The sequence below is a fragment of the Lagenorhynchus albirostris genome, chromosome 19 (genome assembly GCF_949774975.1).
Source record: "Lagenorhynchus albirostris chromosome 19, mLagAlb1.1, whole genome shotgun sequence".
Classification (NCBI taxonomy): Eukaryota; Metazoa; Chordata; class Mammalia; order Artiodactyla; family Delphinidae; genus Lagenorhynchus; species Lagenorhynchus albirostris.
In genome coordinates, this window is record NC_083113.1 from 13,190,545 (window position 1) to 13,211,136 (window position 20,592).

Sequence of the window (20,592 nt, forward strand, 5' to 3'; positions counted from 1 at the left end):
ACGTGGGTTCAAGCCCTGGTCCGGGAAGATCTCACTTGCTGCGGAGCAACTAGAGCCGTGCACCACAACTACTGAGCCTGCGCTCTAGAGCCCTAGAGGCACAACTACTGAGTCAGCGTGCCGCAGCTACTGAAGCCCGCGTGTCTAGAGCCCGTGCTCCGCCACAAGAGTAGCCACCACAATGAGAAGCCCGCGCACTGCTACGACGAGTAGCCCCCGCTCGCCACAACTAGAGAAAGCCCGCGTGCAGCAACGAAGACCCAGCGCAGCTAAAAATAAATAAAATAAAAATAAATAAATTTAAAAAAAAAAAGATGGGGGAGACCAATGCACAGAATGGTTAAGAAACCTGCTTAAGGGCACACACAGCTAGCAAGAGGACTAGACAGAGCTCAAACGCAGGCAGTCTGGCTCCGGGGTCCATGTGCAGCTCTGTGCTAGGCTGCTTCCCAGCACAGTCGCAGCCGCCCTGGGATCCCTACCATTGTCCCTGTTTTGCAACTCAGGACACTGGCTCATAGAGGCAAAGTGACTTGCTCAGCGTCACACAGTTGGGATTCAAACCCAGGTCAGGAACATAACCTGGTATGCAGGAGGCACTCAGTAATGAATGAGGGAATGAGTTATAACTCCATAACCCAAGCTTCTAGCTGCTGTGACTTTGAAAGGATCATTTCTCCCTTACCTCCAGCCTGACCCTCTAAGCTTCATCCCTATGTGGAAAGGACTTGGCCCTGGACTTCCGGTGCTGTGTGAACCTGGACTGGCTCCCACCCTCTCTGATGATGTAAATAATATGGTTTTAGTCCACATTAATTGTGAGTTCAATGTGCCAACCCCAGCATTAAGTGCTTTGCCACACAACACCCTAGGAGGTAGGGACGTTATGATCCTTTTCTCCAGATGAGGAATGGGAGGCTCGGAGAGGGATAGTCACTAACCTGAGATCACACAGCGAGTAAATGATGAAGCCAGGTGTGCCTCATTCTCGACCTTACCCTGCTCTGCTATGCATCACAGGGGGCTGGGCCCTTTGAAAACTACATTTCCCAGGCTCCCTTTCCTGCTGTTTCCTGTTGGAGTCTGCCAATGGGAGGCACTGATGGGAGATTGACAGGTGGGCGAGTGGAGGGGAGAAGTCAGGGCATTTCGTCCTCTCTCTTTCTGCTTCCAGTATTGCCTTGGTGGTGGCTGTGTCTCCTTTGTGTTTCGAGCTCCCACAATGTAGCCCCTAACTCTGTGATTCCTAAATCCCATCAGGGAGCTCTGGCTGTGGGCTCTGGTAACACCACTTCCTGCCTCTGCCCTTCGGGCCTGGGGGTGGAAGTGACATAGTGCTGCTGCTAATTGTCTCACTGCTCCCAGCTGTTCCTTCAGTTTTCCCTACACCTTTGAGTAATCTCCCTGTATTAAGTTCCCTCTGTTGAAGGACCTGGCAGGGACTCCATTTCCTGTCCGGAAACACTGAGGTTCTGTGGTTGGGCTAAATTGCTGTTACCTTTCCTGTTCTTCTGCTTCCTTAGGGGAACAGGGAAGGGACCTGAGATTAAGGGATGGGGATCCCACATGTGTGCACATGCATGTACAGACTCACTCTTCATCGTCTTCACAGCCACCTTGAGGATGGAGTCATCCTGGTTGAGCTGGCCTTCCATCACAGCTCCAAACTCTCCTGTGGGGGACCAGAGAGAGATGCTGACCTCAGGGGGGCGTCGTAGAGACTGCATTTCCTGTGGCTGGGCGGGGGTGGGGAGGACTTCATGGTTCAGGGAGGTGTGTGTGTGTGTGTGTGTGTGTGTGTGTGTGTGTTATGGGGGGACTCACCTTCTCCCAGGGTCTTCCCCAGGGCCACCTTATGCCGGTCCACCATCACATCCCGCAGCTTCTCCTTCAGCTCTTCACTGATGCCCAGGCTGTTCACTGCATGGGAGGTAGGGGTAGACAGAGCCATGGAGTGGGGCTGACACCCAGACGACGCTCGCCCATAGGGATACAGGCGTGCTCATTTTATTGCACTTTGCAGATATTGTGTTTTTGACACACTGAAGACCCGTGGCAACCTTGTGTCGAGCGAGTCTATCGGCGCCATTTTCCCAATAGCATTTGCTTGCCCCGTGTCTCCGTGTCACATTTTGGTAATTCTGGCAATATTTCAAAACTTTTCATTATTTTTATATTTGTTATGATGACCTGTGATCAGTGATCTTTGATGTTACTACTACAATTCACTGAAGGCTCGGATGGTGGTTGGCATTTTTCAGGAATAAAGCAACTTAAAATTAAGGTACGTACATTGTTTTTAAAGATATAATGCTATTGCACACTTAGTAGATTGCAGTATAGTGTAAACATAACTTTTATATGCGCTGGGAAAGCCAAAAATGCGTGTGACTTCCTTTATTGCATTATTTGCTTTATCGTGATGGTCTGGAATCAAACCCACCGTATCTCTGAGGTATGCCTGTATACCCATGGTTAAAATGCTGAAATACTTCTGCATTCATTCAAAATTAGCTAATGGCCAGAGCACCCCCCAGCCCCACCCTAGCTTCTCCTCTAAACCCCCTGCATCTTCCCCCAGAGCAGCAACTAAAGGGTTAGAGCCTGGCACATAATCTTGCACTAGTGGGCACCCTGATTGGTTAGCGTCCTGCCGTACCAGTTGTTAGAAATATTTCTTAACTGTTTATTGAAGTATAAACTGCAAAAATCATAAGTGAGCAGCTCAGTGGATTTTCACAAACCAAACACAACAGTGTAACTAGCACCCAGGTGAAGAACAGACCATGACCTACCCTCTCAGGGGAGTCCACTTCCCTGACTTTTCCTACCTCAGATGAGTCTTTTCTGTTTTGGGATGTTATAAACGTGGAATCACATCATATGTTCTCTTTTGTGTCTGGCTTCTTTCACTCAACACAATGTCTATGAGATCATTGTAATGTAGTTGTCGTGTGCAGTCGGATCTATTATTTTCACTGCTGTGTAGCAATCGTTTTCCAACTTATTGGCCTCAGGACCCCTTCACATTCTTAAAATTATTGAGGCCTGAAAAGAGCTTCCTTTTATGTGGGTCATCTCTACACCAGTATTTATTGTGCTCAAAATGAAAACGGAAAGATTTTCTTTTTCTTTTCTTTTTTTTTTTTTTTTTTTTGGCCTCGTGGCACAGCATACAGGATCTTAGTTCCCCGTCCAGGAATCAAACCCGCGCCCCCTGCACTGGAAGCACGGAGTCTTAACCACTGGACCGCCACTGCCAGGGAAGTCCCACGGGTAGATTTCCCAAACACAAGCATACATAAGCACATGTTCAATCAATCAACAGAACGATGACATCATCACATATTAGGAAGCCTCTGGGAAACTCCATGGAGTGCTTGCGAGAGAATGAGAGTGCCAAAGGGCAAAAGATGTCTTGGTGTTAATATGAAAATAATTTTGACCTCGTGGACCTCCTGCGAAGGTCTCGGGTACTCCCGGGGACTCAGGTCACACTTCGAGAACTGCCGCCGCACGTTATTCCGTTAGATTGCTGTGACCCCGTCACTTCCTTTTCCTTCTCCTTTTCAATAAATGTCTTTCGCAGCCCCTTCTGGTCTCTCCCTGGGGCCCTGGCAGTCTTCTCACTGTGTGCTAGGAAGATACCTAACTCTGTCCCTTTTCTTTCTGGATCTGTTTCCCCGAATGGAGAGATTAAGAGATTGGACTGGATGGCCTCTGAGGTCCCTGCTTAGCTGGGACCCTCCATAACGCTACAATCCTCTGAGTGTCTATAGTTCTAAGATTCTATGAATTTTAAGATCCTAAGGGTCTATAGTCCTGGATTATATTTCTTTCGGCCAAGATCTCTTCTACCTCTCTCACATTCTTTAATTCCAAGAGGCAGGTAGGAGGATGGACTTGAGAGCAAAACTGCCTGGGTTTGAATCCCAACTCTCCAGCTTACAAGCTGTGTGGCCTCCAGCAAGTTACTTAACCTCTCTATGCTGCAGCCTCCTCATCTTTGAAGTGGGGCGGGGGGATAACGTACCTAACTCATTGGGTTGTTGTGAGGATTAAATGAAGGGACGTGTGTAGAGCACTTAGAACAGCACCTGTCACAGAGGCAGTGCTAGGGTTGGCTGTTATCATCAGCGTCATAATCATCTCAGCAGCAGCGTCTTCTTCATGGTCATCATCATCCTCTTTATCATCATCATCATGATTACGTTGTTCTGAGATCCTATGGCTCTAAGCTTGGTCTTTCTAAGATCTACTATGTCTAAGATTCAGTTATTCTAAGGTTGATTCTAAGGTGGTGTGTGGTTCCACGATTCTGTTGCTCTTAGGGTCTGTGGTTCCAACATCCTAGTATTCCAAGGCCTTCAGACACTTTTGGTTCATGCATCTGCAGAAGCCCAACAGGCCCAAAGCTCTATACTTCTTATCCCAAACCCAGGCACGGAGGCATGGGGTTCACTTACAGGTGGCTTCAGTGGTCCGACGGCTGTAGGACTTGCGAACACGGTACCTGACCACCAGCTCGCCCCTCTCCATTGTTGGTTCGAACACCTCTCTGGGGGGAATAGAGAGGAGATGAGGGCAGGGCAGAACAATGTGGAACCTCCTCCTTCCACCAACAGTGAAAGCGAACGCCATCCCCACCCCCAGGCCTGCCTGCCCTCTCCTCCAGTGTTTGCTGAGCACGTCTTGGATGGCTTTCTGCCTTCCATTCACTCCCCAGAGGCTTGCCCTCATTCTGATTCTCGGTAACCTCTACTCCTGCACCAGCCTCCTCATGGTCTCCCCACCTCCGGCCCCTCCATCCCAGTCCATGTTGGCCTTCCAACCCACGTGGCTCTAACTCACCCATAGCGGGTCTCTTTCTTCCGCCGGTGGACGAGGAACAGGGCCAGGATGAGGACACAGGCAGCAGCCACCACTGCTCCCAGCAGTACATACCACCAGGGCCATGAGAAGGCAGGGACTGGGGGTTCACTCACTGTCAGGGGGTACGCAGGACAGGTCATGGTTGAGGTCTTGGTTCCAGCTCCCTGAGCCCCAAGGGGGTGATGTTGAAAGGAGGCAGGTGTGGATATATTTGATGAGGCATGTGACAGGTGCGTTCCCCTATCTGGGGAGACTGGGCTGGGCTGGACAGGGCATGCAGTGGATACGATAGATAGGAGTGGATGTTAAAGGAAGAGTGTGAAACTTGTAGGATGAGTATGGTAAGTTAAGAGTGGGATGGATAGGGACTTCCCTGGTGGCGCAGTGGACGATAAGACTCCACGCTCCCAATGCAGGGCGCCCGGGTTCGGTCCCTGGTCAGGGAACTAGATCCCACATGCGTGCCACAACTAAGAGAGTCCGCATGCCGCAACTAAAAAGCCCGCACGCCTCAACTAAAGATCCTGCATGCCGCAACTAAGACCTGGCACAGCCAAGCTAAAAAAATAAATAATAATAAATAAATAAATATTAACAAAAAGAATGGGATGGACACTGGGGGACTGTGTGATGCGTGTGGAAGGAGTGTGGGACGAGAGTGAGAGACCTGTGCAAGGTGGGCTGTGCAATGTAATGTGAGCACGGGATGGTTGTGAGTAAATCTCAAGTGGTCTACGGGTGTGTGATATGTGTGATGATCGTGCAAGGAGGGGGGACTTGGGTGTGGAAGACAGATGAGTGGGGAGAGAATGCATACCGTGTAGGACAGGTGCACGAGGCATGTGCAATGAACATGCAAGGAGTTTGAGGCTCCAGGGACCAATGGCCAAGGAATATTTTTGAGGAGGAGTGTGTGATGGCTATGGACGGGTTTTATTTTTATTTTTATTTTTGGCCTCCCTGCGCCTTCTGAGATCTTAGTTTCCCGACCAAGGATCGAACCCAGGCCCTTGGGAGTGAAAGTGCTGAGTCTTAACCACTGGACCGCCAGGGAATTCCCTGGAAGGGTTTTCGTAAAGCAAGGGATGAGAGTAAAATAAACGTGTAAAGGGCCATAGTGTGCAAAGGAGTGTGTAAAGAGTGTCAGATAAGTACTGGAGGAACTGGGATATGTGAGGATTCAGGGAGTATTCAAGGAGTTTTAGATACAAGGAAGAGCAGTATTCGTAAGGATGTAACTTGGATGTGAGGTGAGTGTGCAACAAGTGCGCAAAGGACATGGGAAGGGAAGATGAGAAGCACGGGATGAATGGAAGGGGTGTGCAAAAAGGTGGGAGTGAGTGTGTAAGGAACGGAGGATGGGTATGTGCTGAGTGTACCAGGAGTTTGGTGTGGGTGTGTGCAGAAAGCGGACATGGGTTAGGATCGGCTTGGGGTGAGGGAATAACGTGTAAGGAGTGTCGAGTGAGTGTGCAAGGAGAGTTGCAGAATGTGGGATCGTGTGGACTGAAAGTTTTACAGTGCTTGCAATGTTGGAGGTACGGTGAGTGTGTAAAAAGTATGCAGAGTGTGTGAATGAGAAGTGTGGGTGTGCATTGGGTTTGGGAGGCACGTGTGACGAATGAAGGGTTATAATGGGATGAACGTGAAAGGAGGGTGGGATTAGTGTGGAAAGGTATGCAAAGAAATGCAGGAAGGCATGTAAGGAACGTGGGTTGAGTTACAAGAGGGGCTGTAATAGTGCTAGGAGGGTACAATGGGTGTAGGAGGAATGTTTGAGAATTGTTGGAGAAATATTTGAGAAGGATGGATATGAGGGGGATAACTCACCTGTCTGTTCATTTATCCATCCATCCACCCACCCACCTACTAATGGATTCATCTACCCAACTACCGATCCATTCATCCATCCATCCATCCATCCACCACCCATCCACTCATTCATTCATTTGCCATCCACCCATCCATTCATCCATCCATCCATCCTTCCACCACCCATCCACTCATTCATTCATTTGCCATCCACCCATCCATTCATCCATCCATCCACCACCCACCCACCAATTCATTCATTCATCCATCTACACATTCACTGATCCACCATTCCATCCATCCATCCACCACCCATCCACTCATTCATTCATTTGCCATCCACCCATCCATTCATCCATCCATCCACCACCCACCCACCAATTCATTCATTCATCCATCTACACATTCACTGATCCACCATTCCATCCATCCATCCATCCATCCATCCACCATTCACTGAGTACCTACAATGCACTGGGTCATTCCAGCCACCTCCACCAAGGACCACACAAACCCAAGAAGCAGAGGATTAGAGTGATGAGTTTGAGAAATACGAAAGGGATGTGCAAAGAGTGTGTGTGGTGATGGGGTCCTCGCTCGACAATGAGGGAAGGGAGGGAGAAGAGGCGGAAGTCCTTACCCAGCTGGTGGATTGGCTGTCCTTGTCCTGTGAGGAGAAAGGACAGAGGGAGGACATGCTCAGAGAGGGCAAGATTGGTGAGACACAGGTGAGGGAGTGAGGCTCTCAGTAAGGTTCCAGGTAGGAACAGAGCCTAGACTGGGGTAATGCTCAAAGGTACAGCAAGCAAGTCACGGGCATCTGGGAGAGACGAGGTCCCTGTGGGCAGGTTGAAGGGGGCTGAGCACGGCTTTGGAGTTACCTGGGCGCCAGAGCACCAGGGGCACAGGGAGGCTCCAGGGTCCGTCCCCAGCGGCGGTGTAGGCTGCCACGCACACAGTCAGGTTGGGAACAGACCTGTCTCCCCGCAGCTCCAAGGTCACTTCTCGCCTTAGCCCTACATCCATTAGCACCTAGGACGTCCAGACGTGGCATCAGAGTAGAGCTCCAGCCCCTAACGCTTGAGCCTTCACCCTCAGCCTCAACTCCCCATCTTTCTCAAAGCCCTCTCCTCTCTCCTCATCTGCAGTCCCTCATCCCCTACCTCTTCCTACCCGTCATTTCTCATCCCCCATCCCGTCCTCTCCTTTCCATTCTCCATCTCTACACCCACTAAAATAACAGCTCCACCAGGACTGGGACTTTGTCTCATTCACTCCCACGTCTTCAGGTCCTAGCATGATGCGTGGAACACGGTACTTGTGTTGAAGAACTGAATTCTCATCTTTTCACCCTCATCGCTCCATCCCCTTCTAACTCCCCACCCTCTCTCCCACCCCATCTCTCCACCCCAGGGTGCTGCTTGCTCAGATAGTACCTTGGTGCCAATTAGGAAGAGGCACCCCTTCCTCAAGATGTTATGCCACTATCTGCTGGAAAACTGTCCTGGTACATATAGGTCTACTGAAACGCTTTGTACGTGATTCAGAAATAGCCATCCCTAACCCTCTCCCGGACCCCTTTAACCGTCCCACAATGTGCCCTCCTAGCACAGTGTGATGGCGCCCTACCCAACCTGCTCAACTGTCCATGTCTGCCCTGTCATCTTCTCCCCACCACTCCTCGCTCCTCCACAGCCACTCCGCCCCAACCTAGCCAGCAGCACCCACCTCGGGGGTATCCTGACCTCGATAGGCCAGTCGGTACCCTAACAGGGTGCCCTGCAGGGGCGCCCTTGGTTCCTGCCAATGCACGAGGGCTTGGCTTCCATTCCGCATGGCGCTAACGTTCTCAGGAGGGCCCAGGGGCACTGGAGGACAGGGAAGAGGGGAAGCTGGCATCCCCACCTCTTCCTGACCCTCACCCCTGTTCCCAGGAAGTAGGGCCAGGGTACAGAGGGCATGCACGTGGGCACCTCGTGCAGGGCTCCCATAAGCAGAAGCACGGGGGAGAGATGCCAGTGTGCCATGCTGAGGAGTCGGGGACGAGGCAGGAAGGAGTGTGAAGCCACATGGGTTAAACGGGGAGAGGAGATGCCGGGGATCATACTGATGTACGCGAGGGTCAGTGGGGCAGTGAGCGACGTCTCCTGGCCACCAGCCCCTTCTTACCTCCCTCCGGTGTCTCCACAGGAAGCCAGTGGGTCCAGGGTGAGGGGCCCTGGCTACTGACACACGCCACCCGGATGTGGTAAGGGGTGTGAGGATGGAGGTTGCCCAGCCGCAGTTGGTGAGGCGGAACAGATGCTTGTAAGGTGAGGGGTTCCTCTGGGGGGTCTGGCTCTCCCAGCCAGGTGCCCACCCCATCGTCTGAAAGCACAGCCTGGGGAGAGAGGGGCGCGTGAGGACAGGGTGGCCACGCAATCACTGGAGGTGCTCACACAACTCTCAGTGGTGGTGATCCTGCTGTGATGACACAGTTTTGCAAGGATGTGTGTGTGTGTCACAACTCCATGTTAGTGCAACACGGGCACCTGAGTTTGCAAAGCGAGGAGACCACCCAGCTGCGCAATGTGGCTCTGCCATCACTTGCAAATGTCACTTCTGACAAGACTTTCCCTCTCTGAGCCTCAGTTTCCTCATCTGGAAAATGGGGGCTTAGAGGAGCAAACGCCTTCCAGGGCTGCTTAAAGATTCAATGTAGGACAGTTGCACAGTGCATGGCAGGTGGTCAGCATCAACAATAATGACAGTGATAGTCAACCACAGGCAAAAGCAATGTCCCACAATAGAAGTCAGAAGAGGGAATTCCCTGGTGGTCCAGTGGTTAGGACTCCGTGCTTTCACTGCCGTGGGCCCGGGGTTCAATCCCTGGTGAGGGAACTAGGATCCTGCAAGCCGAGCGGCTCAGCAAAAAAAAAAAAAAAAGTCAGAAGAGGGGGCGTCTCTGGGGGCTGAGGGAGCCTTCAAGGGAGCTGAGGAGTGTCTGCATCTTGATTCAGAGGGAGGTCACATAGGTTAAGCAATCTGGGTGTACACCAAAGATTACGCACATTATGTATGTTATACCTTAATTTAAAAAAACAAAAGCCTTGGGACTTCCCTGGTGGCACTGTGGTTAAGACTCCACGCTCCCAATGCAGGGGGCCTGGATTCGATCCCTGGTCAGGGAACTAGATCCCACACGCATGCCGCAACTAAGAGTTCACATGCCACAATTAAGGAGCCAGCGAGCCGCAACGAACACCCGGTGTAACCAAATAACTAACTAAATAAATAAGAAAAGCCTTTTACAAATCTGAACTCGTTTGATCCTCACCTCAGCTTTGCGCTGTAAGTACGTGCTGTGTTTGTGCCCGTTATACAGATGAGGACACTGAGGCTCAGAGAGATGAAATCACTGGCCCAAGGACACCAGCTCGTCACTGATGAAGTTGGGACCTGAACCCCATCCTGTCTTCAAAACCTTTGCCCTACTGACAACAAGAACGTCCATTTAAGAGCATCAGTAATAGTAATAATACTTCTCTTCTGTTCAGAGAGGCAATGCAGCTTAGTGCCGAAGAGCACGGATACTGCATCTGGTATTCAAATCCAGCCTCTTCCACTCCCTAGCTCTGCACCTCCGTTTCCTCATCTGTAAAATGGGATCACAACAGTGTTTCCCTACTTCGCAGGGTTAACTGAATTGACTCTCGTAAGTGTGTAGAAGAGTGTTTGTGCATGTCGAGGGTTTGTCATTATCATTTTGTGTGTGTGAGGTTGTCTGGCCATGAGTGACAAACTCTGCACACCCTGCACAGCGGCACAGGCTGCTACACCCACCTGGTTGCCAGGAGTGGCACCATCAGGATGGCAGGGGCCACGGCTGAGGAAGACGTCTGTACAGCCCTTCCCCACAGAACCACAACCCGCCACAGCCACACAACCCACAGCCACACAGCTCAGGGGTGCTGCCTTCACCCTGGGGAGCAATCAGGCGATGTAACCACACCACACAGTGTGTTGGGAAGTTTATTGCTTAAGGCTCTAAAGCCAGATTCCTTTGGGTCCAAATCTTGGCTTGGATATTATTTGCTGTGTGATTTAGAGTGAGTGTCTTAACCTCCCTGGGTCTCAGTTCTTGTCTCTGGAAAATGGGCTTCCAAGAGTCCCTCCCTGTCAAGGTGCGAGGTTTAAAGAAATGATGCACGTGAACTGGCTTGCCATCCTGTCAACAGCTAACATTTTCTGAATGCCAGCTGTGGCCCAAGCACCTTGCCAAGCACATTCCTGGATGAGCAAATTGCCTTCTTACCACCACCCTATGGGGTCAATTTCTTTTTTCATTCCCATTTTACAGATGAGGAAACAGAGGCCCAGATTCAGCAGCTTGCCCAAAGTCACACAGCCCCCATGTGGGGAGACAACAGCATTGCAAGGCCTGGGGAGGAAATGAGCAGATGGTGGGTAGCAGGATGGGGGGAGTAGGTCTCCATGCCTGATCTCTGACCCACAGTGACTGACCAGAAGGGGAACCTCTTCTGGGACAAAGGGGACGTGGGTGCAGACAGTCAGGCTCCCCCTGCCCACTCCACTTCTCTTTTCCCTGGGACGGCTGTGACCTCCCACTTGAACCCTTAGCCCAGGCACAGCAGGAAGTGAGACCTGGAGAGGGAAGAGGGCACACTTCTGCTTTCTTGGGGACACTGGATGGATGTGGGTTGTGGGTACAGTCGGTGCCTGACCTGGCATTTGAGGTCTTCCCAAATCAGCCTGGCCTCTGGGATTGAAATGGTTTTATCCTTTCTAGCCATTGGGGAAGGCAGGTCACTTCCCCTCTCTGGGCCTCAGTTTCTTATCTTGAAAATGGGAAGATGAACAGCCACTACTTTCTGGGGTTAAAATGTCAATTCAATGTGAGGTTGTCTCCAGGGCCAGAGTCTTTCTTATAAGTAAGGCAGCTCCCGTTCAATCAAGCACTGGCTCTAAATGGTCTTTAGGAGGTCAGGAGTGCCCTTTGGGTTTGGCGAGACAAGGGTTCGAATCCCACATCTGCCACTTCCTGTCTGTGACTTTGGGCAAGTTGCTTAACTACCCTGAGCCTTAGTTACTTCATCTGGAAAATGAGTGTATCCATAGACCCTACTCCACAAACACTTGAGAGGCTGTGTGAAAAGCTGTAACGCAAGGCGCAGCACATAGGTGACATTCAATAAAAGTTGGTCATTTTCCATTATTGTCATCTCCCATCACAGACACTGTCCCATCCTCACTTAAACTCTCAAATCTCAGAGAACTTCAGGCCAGAACTGGATCTCATATTCAGAGATGTGTGTCGCTTTGTTTTTCTTATTCTAGAGTAGGAACAACTTCAGGGCCGAAGGCTGGGTCTAGCTCATCTCAATTGTTAGGTATTCTTCCAGCAAACATTCCCTAGTCGATGTCTGGCCTTGCGCTGGGCAATAAATAATAGGGACCCAGTGGTGGCTAAACCAGGCCAGCCCTGCCCTCCCAGAGCTCACAGTCCAGGGAGAGACAGACTCACCTCCAGACAGTGACAACCCAGGGTGGTCAGGGCTGGGACAGGAGAAGTACAGGGCTGTGGGTACCCAGTGATGACTCTGGGCCCTGCTGTCTCAGGGCTCCCATTCCAGCTAGAGTCAATATCACTAACACTAAATAAATGAAAACAGCCAATAGTGGTTTTTTTTTGGCAGTGCCACATGGCTTGCGGGATCTTAGTTCCCCAACCAGGGGCTGAACACACACCCTGGGCAGTGAAAGCACAGAGTCCTAACCACTGGACCACCAGGGAATTCCCAAAAGCAGCCAATAGTTTATTACACATTTCCAAAGGTCCAGATACTATTTTGTTAATTGCATTTACTCATTGAATCCCCACAGCCAGCCTATCAGGTAGGTACCACCATTATGCCCATTTTATAGATGAGAGAACTGAGACCCAGGGGGGTTGTGTCACCTGCCCAAGCTCATGCGGCCAGCAGCTGGTGGAGTCAGGATTTGAACCCAGGACATCTGGCTTAACCCAAGGCTCTACTGCTTCTCAACACACGAATGGGTGGGAAGGGCTGGTTTCCCAGGGAGAGGATGAGGGCCTGTGGCTGTGGATGGAAGGAGGGCTGAGACGGAGGTGAGGAAAGCCTGAGGTCTCACCTGCAGGGTGCAGTGGGTGAGGGGATAAATGCCACTCAGGCCTGGGGTCCAAGCCACCTCCAGCTCCGTCGGCTGGCTGGAAACCAAGTGGAGGTCGCGGGGCCGCTGGGGGAGCACTGTGGACAGAAGAGGGGAGGAGCTGACCCCGTGCCCAAAGCTCCCCACCCTGCCCTCAACTCCAGCTCTGACCTTTGGCCCCAACGCCCCACCCTCTGACACCCAGCTCTCCAGCTCCCTTTCCTGTCACCTGTGATGGTGGCCGTGCGGGATGTGGTGACCCCCTTGGCATTATGGGCTTCACAGGAGAAAGAAGCAGTCTTGTTCAGGCCTGGGGAGTCATAGGAGGGAGGGGTCCAGTCAGCAAGGGGAAGGAGGGGCTCCCGGGCCACGCTGAGCATCCCTTCCACCACGCCCTAGCCGACGGGGTCAGTCTGGCACCCAGGGGCACCTGCTTGAAGGGAGATTGTGGGAAAGGGAGATAATACACTGGGAACACAGGTCTCCATCCCCAAACACAAGGCCAGCTAACACCCCACCCCACAGACACCCACACAGACAGAGACACATGCACACGTACACACACAGACATATACACTCAGAACCACATACATAGACGCACACAGGCACACACACTCACACACACGCTTATGCACAGAGATACACATACATACACAGATATACAGATGCACAGGAACACTCATACTCACACACAGACACACCAGACGCACGCACCAGCACACACAGTTATACACACAGATGCACACAGAAACACACACTCACATACAGAAACGCACATACTCGGGGACTTCCCTGGTGGCGCAGTGGTTAAGAATCCGCCTGCCAATGCGGGGGACACGGGTTCCATCCCTGGTCCGGGAAGATCCCACAGGCCGCGGAGCAACTAAGCTCGGGCGCCACATTTACTGAGCCTGTGCTCTAGAGCCCGCGAGCCACAACTACTAAAGCCTGCACGCCATAACTACTGAACCCTGCGCACCTAGAGCCTGTGCTCCGCAACAAGAGAAGCCACCGCAGTGAGAAGCCCGCTCACCGCATCGAAGAGTAGCCCCCACTCGCTGCAACTAGAGAAAGCCTGCGAACAACAATGAAGACCCAACGCAGCCAAAAATAAATAACCAAACAATAAATTAATTAAAAAAAACACAAGGTAATCAAAAAAAGAAACGCACATACTCACACCTAGACACACAAACACACAGACGTACACACACTCACATATACACACAAGAATAGACACAATCACACTGAGCCTCACAGACACCTGTCTCGAGGCATACACATCTAATAGATACACACTTAAGAAACAGGCCCTCGTGGGGGTGTGGAAATGTAGAGGTGTTTGCTCATTGACAAGCTTCGCTACTACCAATCCCTCTCCCCCGCACTCACTCACTCTAGCTCCACTGGCCTCCTGATGTTTCTAGAAGGTACTATGCATGCTCCCACCTCGGGAAATCTGCACTTCCGTTCCCTCTGCTTGGAACAGCATTCCCACAGACATCCACGTGGCTCCCTCCTGCCCACCTTCACATTTGTCCCTCAGATTCCACCTTCCAGTTGCCTCTGTCCCCAACCACCTTGTTGAAAATTGGAACCTCCCCTCCACAACTAGCCTCTTCCCTGCTTTACTTTCTCTTTGATTCTTCTCATCACAGCATCCTTTACACAGTCCTACGTATCCTGTTCACTGTGCGTTGACCCCGCTAGCACGTCATCCCAGGAGGGTAGGGGTTTCTGTCTGTTTTGCCCCCTGCTGTATCCCCCCAGGGGCCTAAGACAGCCTGGCGCACAGTGGGTTCTCCATAAATGTTTGTTGAATGAGTGGATGAATTTATGTACTTGTGAGCACTTCCGGGTGTGTACGTAGCAAAGTGAGCACGTGTAATTCCGTGGGTGAGTTCGTGTGTTTTTGCGTGTCTGGGGGTGGATGGCCTCCCCTTTCTCAGTGTCGTGGTGGTGGGAACACAGACAGATACACACACATGCACGCACACAGAGGCACGTACAAGTACACAGACAAACACAAGAGACGCAGACACACAAACACAGAGAGATACACAACACACAGAGCTATACAACATATACAGATTCACACACACGGCAACAGAGACACGCACACCCATAATGTCTGGGTGATAGGATGTAAGGAGGACCAAGTCTTCAGTCTATGTGTGACTGCAGACCTGTATCTGCCTGTGTTTCTCTGCGTGTCTGTGGACGCTATACGCGTGCGTCTCCTGCGTTTGTTCTGCGCTGTGCTGTGTTCCCACCACCACCAGCTACCCGCACACACAAAGTTTCCTTTTCTCAGTTAGCAGAGGGAGAAGGAGGGAAAGGCGGCGAGGCCGGAAGGGGGGTGGGCAGGGAAGTTCCCCAGCTCCGCTGCCCAGGCCGCAGTTCCCAGCCAAGGTCAGGTGCCCGGCCCGCAGCCCCCGCTGCCCCGGGGAGGGACAGGACAGCCCCGGGCGAGCTGCCCGAGGGGGCGGGGAACCTGGGTCCCGTCCAGCCACCTGGCACGTGGGGGTCCGCCAGGGTCACCGCGCGGGAGACCGCGCTGCCCGCCGCCGTTGGAGCCCTGGGGCGGGAGGGGGGTCTGGAGCCCGGTCCAGTTCCGACCGCAGCATTCCTGCCCCCGCGTGAGTCACCGGGGCGCCCCCCCCACCCGGCACTTCCGGCCGGACTGGGATCCCCCTTCCCGGGGCCCCAGCGGCCCGCACCTCGAGGGAGTGGGAGACAGGGGCGAAAGGGCCTAGGACCCCCTCCCCTCCGGCGGGCTCTCCCTCTACGACCAGCTCCAGATGTACTTTCCAGATGTACCGTCCCTCTCCCCCTCAGCGCCCGGCGCCACCCTCCCCCACCCCAGAGCGCAGTTTGCTTTTTCCGAGGGAATTGGAGGGATGGAAGGAGAGAGGGGGCACGCCCTGAGTCAGATCCAGGGACAGACACACACAAACGGACGAAATTCCTTGAGGCAGCACACACCACGAATTCCTACACACACAGTGAATCACACTTAACATACAGGGGCCTACAGGGCACGTTGCTGGCCCTAAAACAGAAAACTGGTTAACTACACAGGAGGACGCTGTCGCCAACACGCAGTGACACAAAAACATTCCCTATGACTGACATGTATACACAAGGGGCTGACACTGACGCACATACACAAAGAGAGACGCACACACACACAAACACAAACACGCACTCGAACGAGCACACGCTGACTACAAACACCTAGCAGCACAATACACACCTAGGCTGAAGCTGACAGACACACAACCTCCCCGCAGTGCGAGATACACCCACCAAGCAACACACGTACGTTGAGGTTGACGTGGACAAACGGATACACAACAGGACACAAATCAGGTTGATGTTAACTGGCTCACACAGAAACACAGCCAAGCCTTCAAAACACAGCTGGACACACTCAGGTTGCTTCAGACACATTCCTCAAGATGCAGGCTGATACGGAAACACACACTTGCATCGACACACAGGGTTGCTGCAGACACACAAACGTGGAGACGCTGCCTTGTGCATATAGGTGGCACAGACACATATATACACACTGGCTGGTGAGTACCTCAAGTTCATCCACCAAGAGGCAGTCAGGGCTGGGACCGGCATAGCAGGAGAGCAGACAGAAGCAGAAGGGTGTTGTTACTACCTGCTGTGAATCACACACACACACACACACACGTCTATAGGGGTCCATGGGACAGAGTCACATACCAACATGCTCACCCTGTGACATATACACAGATAGCACAGAGCCATCCATACACAGCCACAGGCAGTGGAACCACACCAAGAAACACACCAAGTTGTCCAATGACACATCCTGAGTCCACGAAGAAACAGAAGGTCCCACTAAGACACACTGACACCTAGAGGCACACGCCTATAAGCTGGCATCGTCTCTATACAGGGAGGTATGGAAAATAGCCACAAGGCACACTGCCGTCCATCACTCTGCCATCTCTCCTCGCACACACATGTGCACTCCACCCTCTCACAGAGAGTCACAGCTGTGAACACACAAACACAAAGAGGGACAGATAGCAGGCCGACACTGGAGTACTTAGTCACACACACACACACACACACACACACACACACTGACAGCCCCTGAGAAGCTTACAGAAACATGCCATAAAGACCCAAACACAGTGGGACAGACACCTAAGGCGACAGTAACATACCTAGTCTCACACACACACGCACGCACGCACACACACACACACACACACTCTGAGACATATACAGAAGCCAGCCCTCACTAAGGTACACCCTCGTACAAACAGGTAGATGCGCTGAGACACAGATCGAGAGGGACAGGGACACACCCAGACCCCCCACCCCGCCCCCCACACAGAGACGCACACAGAGATCCCCACCTGGCAGCTCCCTCACACGCTGATACACACACAGATCCTCTCACACCTGCGTCCCCCATTTCTCCCTCTTCCTGGGATGGGGTGGGGGAACCATCCCCCTCTCCCTCCCCTTTGCCCGGGTCCTGCCAGGCTGACTCAGGCCCCAGAGCTGTGGGCCTGAGTCACCCCTCTGGAGGCCGGCATGCTCACCCCTGCTTCCTCCTACACTCAGGGCCCCCGGAATGCTGGGAATGTGGACACCTCCTTCCACCCTAAGAGACTCTCCGTCAGGGGTCCCCTCCCCATGCCAGCAGATGGAAGCAGCAGGTTGGGGATGCTGGAAGCCGATGCCCTCCAAGGTCCAGCCGCCTCCCTCTGACTGACTCAGCCTCCCCCATCTGTGTTCCTCTGCCTCTCCTTCCTCAGTGAGGGGAACCCCCTGTGCTCAGGGTCCCCCAACTCTGGCTGACCGCTGTGTGACCCCAAACTAGGTCCTGCCTCATCTGTGAGGTGTGGAAGGGGATGGTCACCCTGAGGCTGGGAGGGTTTCTCCTGTCACTCAGACCTGTCGTGTCTCTCTCCATCTTGGGTTACTTCTGTAAGGAGCTAGGGGAGAGGAAGGCCCAGTTGATTCCTGTGCCCTGCTTAGGGTCAAGGGCTGACACAAGGGGCATCAGACCCCCACACACTTGGCCATGGAGCAGCTCAGAGGAAACCCAGGACAAAGAATTCTCTGCAGAGAGGCTGGCATGAATGGAGGGGGAAAGAGCAGAGAGACGGGGAGACACACAGAGCAACAGAGAGAGATGGAGAACAGAGACAGAAAGAAAACATACAGAGGGAAACGAGATAGATGGGGACAGAAATACAGAGACAGAGATACTCAGAGACAAAGAGAAAAAACTAGAGGGAGACTCAGAGACAGAGACAGACAGAGAAGGACAGCGGGACGAGCAGACCCTCACACAGAGGCATGAAGGGCTCCCCACTTCCATCCTGTCTGGCCCTCTACACTGAGCTGGCCACATCCCTGGACTCACCTGGAACACGGAGTGTGTGCTGGGCACTGTGGTCCACGGTTGCAGCTAGGGAGACAGCATCCTGGAGCCAGAGTAGGTCCACGGGCTCTGGGGGTCCCTGGGCCCGGCAGCTCAGGTTGAAGGGAGTGTTGGCAGCCACAGTCCTGTCCTCAGGCTCCTCCAGGAAGTAAGGCAGACCTGGGCGGGGGGCAGTGGTGAAGGCTGGGGTCCCTCTGAGCCCCCTAGGTGTCTGACTCATCACTAGGATGTGGTAGGGTGCAGGGTCTTTGACCCCTATGTCTGACCCCTCAGGACACCTCTATCCCCAGGAAACATGATCCCAATATCCGACTCTCCCCACCCATGTCTGAGCTCCAGGACATCTGAGCCTCTCATGTCTCTTTTCCAGAATGTCTTACTCCTTCCTGCTCTTCATGCCACCTTATCTATGAGGAAAGTGAGGCCCCTGGGGGGTGAGGTCAGACCCTTGATCTGACCCCCGAATGTCCTGCCCCAACCATGTGTGACCTCAGGACAGCTGACAGACCCAAAGATATCCCCCCCCCCCGCCCAAAACATATAATCTTGTGCAGGCCTGCCCCCAATAATTTGTAGACCCCTCCAGCTGCCTGACCCTCCAAGATCTCTGACATTCTTAGGTTGTACGTCCCCAACGCACGCCGTGAATCCTCCAGCACCCTCTGACCCCTCAGGATTCTTGGTCTCCCACGACCTCTGAGCCCAGGGCTCACCCTCCAGCCCGACGTAGCCAGGCTGGGACACGAAGGTCTTTCTGCCCAGGACCACGGCACACTGGTACCATCCAGCGTCTGAGAGCTGCAGGGACGAGATTCTGACAGGGCAAGAGGAGGGACAGAGAGGTTCAGGGTCAAAGCTGCACCCGGGGAGGGGGTCCTCAGAACTGAAAGAGGAGAGTCTGGGCTGGAAACTTGAAAGACCGAATAAGTGGGTACTATTATTAACTCATTTTACAGAAGAGGAAAGTGAAAGCCAGGGTTAGTTATGTCACATGCCCAAAGCCATGCAGCTAGCGAGTGGCCACACTGGGGTCCAACCCAGGTGGGCTCCTGCGAGTGACTCTGCAGCCAGCATGTGGTGGAGGTGGGGACACAGGGGTCAGGAGGGATGCGGGTCGCGTCTGGTTAGCAGAGGCCGGGCACCTGAGTTGGCTGACCACTTTCCAGTCATCCTGCCCGTCTTCGCCCAGGGGCACCTGGGTCTGGGTGCTGTCTGCCAGCTCTAGGACCTGTCCATCCCGAAGCCAGGTCACCTCGGGGGGCTCCCCCTGAACCTGGAGCTCACACCGAAGGGCCCCCATGAGTCCTCGGGCACCAGTGATGTTCCCTGGACTCCCCACAAAGGGGTGCCCCTCAGCCTGCGGGCCTGCAGGGAGATGGGGAAGAATTCACTCAGGAAACCCTGCTCCCCTCTGACTCCTTGGTTCCACCCGTGCCGGCCTGCCTACTGCCAGGACCCCGCCAGGCCCTTAGGCCCACATAGTTGCAGAGTGACCTCAGCAGGGGGTGTGGAGGGTAGAGGCTTTGAGGGGAAGATGGGAGCCTTCCCAGGGGACTGGGGTCCGGCCTCCAGCCTCCGTCCGTTGGGAGTAGGCCCGGGGTCTGGCAGCCTCCCACGCCCTGACTGCCCGGCAGGCCTGCCCTCCCTTAGCGTCTCTAGAGACTTGACAGATTAGGCTGGTGGATGGTGGGGAAGAAAAGGGAATGGGAGGGAGAGGAGAGAGAGAGAAACAGGGAAGGAGAGTCAGAGAGAGGAACCAGAGAAAGTCAGGCAGACAGAGAGGGACAGACACCCGGAGCGACAGAGGATAAGAGATGGAGAGAGACACCCCAGAGGGGAAAAAGTGGTAGGAGAGACACACAGAGGGAAATGGACAGAAAGAGACAAAAACAGACTGACAGAGACAGTGATAGAGACACTTAGGGCACAGGGAGAGATAAAGACAGAGACTGGAGAGAGAGAGAGAAATGGAGACCCACAGAGATGGTAGGATTAGAGGCAGAGCCCCTGGCCCCAGAGGTGGAACGCGCAGACAAACAGCCCTGGGGTAAGGAGAAGTGGGGGTGACAGTGACGAGGGACTTCCCCTAGGGCTCTGGAGCCTCCTCATCCCACTGCCTGACTTAGGGGTCCTTTCTGGAAGATTCCTTTCCGGGAAGCCCCCAGCTCAGCCCCTCTCCCCAAGGCCCCCAACTCAAGTCCAGCCCCTACCCTTGCCCTCAGCTTCTCCTGTCTGTCTGTCTGTGTCCATCTCTTCCCATCTCTGACCCTCTTAGTTTCTGTTTCTTGCCCTTCTGC

The 20,592-nt window shown here is 53.2% G+C and overlaps 1 protein-coding gene across 2 annotated transcripts in view; it reads right to left on the reverse strand.

Annotated features, from left to right (window-relative positions):
* The window catches only part of AXL (AXL receptor tyrosine kinase), a 31,177-nt gene that overhangs the window by 10,126 nt on the left and 459 nt on the right, over positions 1–20,592 (reverse strand). Inside the window, exons 2-14 of one of the 2 annotated variants that reach the window (XM_060130454.1) lie at positions 19,438–19,660; positions 19,009–19,109; positions 18,278–18,454; positions 13,085–13,165; positions 12,838–12,953; positions 8,854–9,064; positions 8,413–8,552; positions 7,566–7,716; positions 7,325–7,351; positions 4,852–4,984; positions 4,467–4,558; positions 1,825–1,920; positions 1,595–1,672 (exon numbers count right to left, since the gene is read on the reverse strand). In XM_060130454.1, the coding sequence (XP_059986437.1) occupies positions 1,595–1,672; positions 1,825–1,920; positions 4,467–4,558; positions 4,852–4,984; positions 7,325–7,351; positions 7,566–7,716; positions 8,413–8,552; positions 8,854–9,064; positions 12,838–12,953; positions 13,085–13,165; positions 18,278–18,454; positions 19,009–19,109; positions 19,438–19,660 (1,626 nt within the window). The remainder of the gene's footprint in view (positions 1–1,594; positions 1,673–1,824; positions 1,921–4,466; positions 4,559–4,851; positions 4,985–7,324; positions 7,352–7,565; positions 7,717–8,412; positions 8,553–8,853; positions 9,065–12,837; positions 12,954–13,084; positions 13,166–18,277; positions 18,455–19,008; positions 19,110–19,437; positions 19,661–20,592) is intronic. The other variant, XM_060130455.1, reaches the window with a different exon arrangement.